Here is a 5,923-nt window from a genome sequence, read left to right as displayed (position 1 = left end):
TGCCCGTTCATTTACAGCGCACAGGGGCCTGCTCTGTTTAATCTGAAGGCCCCGAGCAAGTTTAATTAACCTGGCAACACAAGCTAGATGAAATATGATTGGTTAAAAACTCTACCATAATAAATAAGTTATTTTTCGAGTGGCTTTCAATGTTATTTAAAATAACATTGAAAGCCACTCAACTAAGTGGAAATAATATGACGTAAAGAATACAGAGAATAATTTTGTTAACATATTTATGAAAATAAAATAACAAATTTATGTTATTCTCAGAAAAGTAAATTTACTTTTCTGAGAATGTTTTGGCCAGCAGAGAAGGCCTTGCTGGCCCTCAGGGTCCGCCACTGCAAAAACCATATGATTTTATGAACGTGTTAAACAGGATTAAAAGGCAATAGTCTTACACATTTATAGGATGGCTCTAGTCACAGGCTACTTACTATTGTCAAAGGGTCAGTAGAACTTTCACAGGATCAGTAGTCTTCAACTGGACGCGCTTTTTTTTTTCACCCCCCATTAATTAGGCCAATTCCTTTCTCTATGAAAGTTCATTACCTGCTGATGCAATTTTTGTTCTAACTCATGCCTCTTCTGCTGGTTTCAATTTCTTTAGCCTGAGACTTATTGATGATATTGTCTATAGAGGAGAGGGGGACATCAGTCTTCTGTTTTATTGAGTCTCATTCATTCCCATGCCAGGACCACAAAATGAACCCATCATTACTGAACTTAATTGATGTGGTTTTACTACCTGATGTGATACTTCAAACTCTCCTCCACTTCACTCTATAGGTCTCACTGCCATTTGCACTAAATTTCTGGAGCTATTGATCCCTATTATGGTAAATCTAACAGGCACAATGGACCTGTAGCAGCAAGATGCAGGTTAATTATCTCAGGGTCAATCACAGTGGAATCTTAAAACGAGTGGAAATTCTGTCTTACTGGCTGATATTTAATTGCAAAGCCAACTTATTAAGTTTCTTTTGTTTGCGAAAAAGCATCAAATCTTTTTTTCATTTTCTTTTTTTTCTGTATGATACAATAGTTAAATCTATCACAACATATTTGTGAAGTTGTTGGTTTCAACACATTCCAAACCATTTAAAGCCACCATTGCCAGTCACTACAGATAATGAAGTAGAACTTTTTCGATGTCATATTTCTTTCTGTGAATAAAGCTATCAGCTCTTTGACTGACTTAGGATAAATTGTTTTTTCAGGATGCAAACGCCTATTGATGGGAGGAACCAAAGTTAATGGGATGGATTGTTGATATTGTGTTGGCTTTCTGCAGGGACCCCAGTGAATCGGATTCCTATCATGGCAAAGCAGGTGTTGGATCTCTACACGCTCTACAAGCTTGTCACTGAAAAAGGCGGCTTAGTTGAAGTCATCAATAAGAAAATATGGCGTGAGATCACCAAAGGCTTGAAGCTTCCTACCTCCATTACCAGTGCAGCTTTTACACTCCGAACGCAGTGAGTATGAGCAGAAGTAATCACTTGAGATGCTTGATAACATGTACTTAAGTCAGCGGATAATCACAAGGGATTCATCTTAATTATAAGCTTCTCTTTTGTATAAATCCCACTCAAACTTCGAATGTTCTAAAAACGACTCTCAAATGCCTTACCTGACAATCATAGTTATCTATGGAAACTCTAATTTTTGATTAACATTTTTTTTTAAAACATGCTGTGACTCGGTGTGACTGGTTGGGTCCTTGATATTGTCAATTGCTATGGTGCTTTATGTCAGGAGTGGCCCACCAGTCAGAGACTAAGAGGCAATTTTTGTTACTGTGTTACTGCAAAGAGCCACACATGCATGTGCGCGCACACACACACACACACACACACACACACACACCTCTTTGCCCAAAGATCGACTTTTGGAGCGACCAACCTCCCACGTTCGACCCGATCGCGCACGTGCAAGCATCTAGTACAGTATGCGAATCTGCGCACACAGAGACACACGCGCACACGCACACACACACACACACACACACACACACACACACACACACACACACGACCATGCGCCCGCGCACATATGCATGCACACCACGACAAACAACAGCCAGAGCGCCCACACACACACACACCCCCGCCCCCATTTCTTCCTCACACCATTCGCGGTCGACTTGGGACCAGTCTACTTGTTCTGGGTCGATTGCGATTGATGTATTGGGAACCCCTACCTAAATCAGAGGTAATTCGCTGACTAGCTTAGCACTTAGCACTTAGCGCCTTTGTCCGCGCATGAGCAGTGATGCAGTCATCTGATTGGTTGCCTTCTATGTCAATCAAGTAATGGGATTGATGATAGGCTGACGTAGTACGTTCTGTGTATTTAGCGCCTTCGTTTGAATGGCATCGCCACTGCCGAGGCGTTTTCGACGCTTGTGTGAAAGCCCGGGAGCCGCATTGAACCAGCCAAAGAGCTGCATGCGGCTCGTGAGCTGCGGGTTGGCCACCCCTGGTCTAGAGAGTTCGGAGCCCGTTGTCCCAATGCATTGAAACGAGACAAGTCATTGGATAAATGCTGGTTTTGTCCCGCCCATCGGACGCGCAGCGTCTCTGGGAGTCTATGGACAGTGGGCGTTTAGGCTGGCCCCGACGCTCAGGTTTTCTGCATGATGATTGGATGATCTGTCTGAGGCTGAATCTCTTTTTGATTGACAGTGAAATGAGCCAATCACCGATCTTCTGGTGTCGGCATCCATGGGAGCATTTTTCAATTCTCATTCTGTTCTGAGTTGAACTGGAGACTTCTTCTAATCATCTTTGCGACACTCTCTTTGTTAAAAACGACTAGCGGCAGATTAATCTTTTATATCTGGTGTGTTTTATTGTAGCTGCTTGTGTTCGCAGACTGACTTATATCACCCCAGTTAAGACCCTGGAAAAGACGCCTTGTTGGTATGACAGGGTCACAGATCATTTTCTTGAAAAGGAACGGAGAGTAGAATTCACGTATAAATAAACGGACACATTTTCCGATGTAGCCCGAAATTGAGCTTCCCCTCCTTGACAGACCAGCATCCGCCACTGGTGCAGTGAACATTTCAGTGAAGAGGAGTCGTGTACCATAGGGACATGCCATGTACTGTAATTTCCGGACTACAGAGCGCACCTGATTGAAAGCCGCACCCACTAGAGTTTTAAAGGAAAAAAACATTTAGTACACACATAAGCCGCACCTGTCTGTAAGCTGCAGGTGCCCACATTTTAACGAGATATTTACAAAGAAAGACGGTACACAGAAAGCGTTTTCAAAGTTTTAATAACATACCTTAACTTTTCTTTTCATATAGTGCCTGTAACGCGGCAGCACAACAGCAGTAAAACAACACTAATAGGGCTGGTAAAAAAACCCATAAAAGTCACTGTTCGCCGTCAAGTAATGCTTGTTTTTCCCTATGAAAAAATCCTCACTTGCTGAAAGACTCGATCAACCATTCCTTCATTTGGCTTTCTACCATCTACGCTTTCGTGTCAACTTTCATGACAGTGTCTTTCGAGAGGTTTTTTTTTTTTTCTGTTTTTGGCAGTCATTTTTGGTGGATGCAGTGCAGCCCAAAACACATGTCAAATGCGCCCTCTTATGGCCGGTTGTTTTCAGTGTGAAGGATGATAACGTCTTCCTCGACATGTATATATCAACTTGTCTCACTCTTACCTTTTATGCTCAAGCGCTCCCTTGCGGCCATTAGGGAAATCTTGAAATAGGCCGCCTTCATTAAAAAAAACGCAGAGTTGAAAGCGTGTGGCAAAAGTCGCGGCTTATAGTCCAGAAATTACGGTAGGTAACAATAAATACCAATGCCATGCCAAGTATTTTTAACCAGCTATGGGTGGAAGATGACCTTAACTGGGCGTACTCTCAAAACCTTCACCATCTCGGTGCAGGCAGAGGCTTTCTGGTCATGATATGTGCGAGTGGAGTCTGTGCTTGTCACTTAAGGTGTTGAGATGCGGGTCCAAAGCAGTACTCTGTTCATCATGTGTGCATGGTCTGAGGACATACTTTATTTGGTGCAAGCGATTGGGCACCATGTCTGCTGCACTCTCTGATCCACTCGTTTGCCAAAGTGTATTCTGTGCTATCAAAAGACCATCTGGCATTACATTTTTCACATCAAAAGTGGATTCTCACTTGATAAACTCATTTCATAGCATTGGCTATGAACGCCATGGCGTCATACTTCCATTATTAATGCAAGCGACACATTCCATTCATTGACACATACATGACAGTTACCTATTGATGTGTTTAATGAACATAGTGGCCAGCCATATTACAAGGTAATTTAAAAATTGTTTTGAAAGTTATTAAATGTATTTGTTGGGCGGCCCGATGGTCAATTGGTTAGCGTGTCAACCTCACAGTGCAGAGGTTGTGGGTTCGATCCTCGATCCTTCGGCCTTCCTGTGTGGAGTTTGCATGTTGTCCCCGTGCCTGCGTGGGATTTTCCTGGGTACTCTGGTTTCTTCCCACATTACAAAAATATGCATGGCAGATGATTGAACACTCTAAATTGTCCCTAGGTGTGAGTGTGCCCTGCGATTGGCTGGCACTGGTTCAGGGTGTGCCCCGCCTACTTCCCGAAGACAGCTGGGATCGGCTCCACCACCCCCGGCGACCCTTGTGATGATCAGTGGATCGGAAAATGGATGGATGGATGGATGGATGGATGGGAATTGGAGTCAGCTGTATTAGCCCAAAATATTTCATCCTCAGACTCCATTTATTTATTTATTTTTCGAAATTTAAATTAATTCATTGAAAGAAGTTATATTATCCATGTGTGTACTTTCTTCACTGCTTAAACTCACAGCGGTCAGAGAATATGTAAACATCACACACGAAGGCTAAAGGCTCCGAGATTAAAAACTTCAATCTTCAGAACTGAAACCTGAAGCCCTGATAGTATAATGTGTTTGTAATTATCATTTACAAACATTCAATTGAAATTTCTACGACGATTTTTCATCAATGCCAGGAGGTATTTGGACTGTTGGAGCAGGGTAATCATTTTACATGGCTCAACAATTTGGGCACACAATCATCTTGATCCACCTTGGCAGTGCAGAATTGCCTCTCACTAGCAAACATATCCAAGATGGTTGTTATTTTTCAAAGTAGACTTTCAAAGGTGGGCATTTACATATAGTCAGCTGGTCAGGGAGGATCTCAGCGCGGGACAGAGAGAGACTGGACCGACTGGTCAGGAGGGCCAGCTCTGTCCTGGGATGCTCCCTGGACACTCTGGAGAAGGTGGGCAATAGGAGGATTATTATGATGGACAGACCCTCCCACCCCTCCAGGTCAACATGACAGCACTGGGCAGCTCCTTCAGCCAGAGACTGATACAGCCGCGCTGCAAGAAGGAGAGGTACTGCCGCTCGTTCCTGCCGACTGCTGTCAATAAACGCACCTGGACTCTCCCTCACTCACTCATTGTAAATAGCACAGCCACCTTATGCAGCAATACACAAAAATGCTTTTGTCTTATATTTTGTATTTTTATATTGCATTCTGTACTGTGACCAGTTTATTTTTAAAATGTATTTTGTGCATGCAAATACTTGTTTTATACTTGTTGCAAATACACTGTTTTTTCTACTTTCTTCCCTCCAAATTTTGCTGCTGTAAATTGCGAATTTACTTGTCTTTTCTTGTCCTATCAGAATGTGTATATATATATATATATATATACTTGGCTTAGGGGGTTCAGTCCTATGCAGAACAGCAGTGGGGAGAGTGCATCACCTTGGTACATGCCACATTTGATGGACACTTGGGTAAGTGGCTTGCCATTGGCTTCAAGTGTGGTTTTCCACATCCTCATCGAGTTCGCAACGAAGGCTCTTAGGGTCCTGTTCACCTTATACAACTCCAAGCATTCAGTGAT

The 5,923-nt window shown here is 42.9% G+C and overlaps 1 protein-coding gene across 1 annotated transcript in view; it reads left to right on the top strand.

Moving 5' to 3' along the window:
* Positions 1-5,923, top strand: part of arid3c (AT rich interactive domain 3C (BRIGHT-like)) — a 69,579-nt gene that overhangs the window by 20,897 nt on the left and 42,759 nt on the right. The window contains exon 3 of the mRNA XM_019860880.1: positions 1,298-1,481. Coding sequence (XP_019716439.1) covers positions 1,298-1,481 — 184 coding nt within the window. The remainder of the gene's footprint in view (positions 1-1,297; positions 1,482-5,923) is intronic.

This window comes from Hippocampus comes, unplaced genomic scaffold (genome assembly GCF_001891065.2).
Source record: "Hippocampus comes isolate QL1 unplaced genomic scaffold, H_comes_QL1_v1.1 scaffold130, whole genome shotgun sequence".
In the NCBI taxonomy this organism is placed as follows: Eukaryota; Metazoa; Chordata; class Actinopteri; order Syngnathiformes; family Syngnathidae; genus Hippocampus; species Hippocampus comes.
The sequence above is the reverse complement of the archived record's forward strand: the minus strand, read 5'-3'. Positions and strand labels throughout refer to the sequence as shown.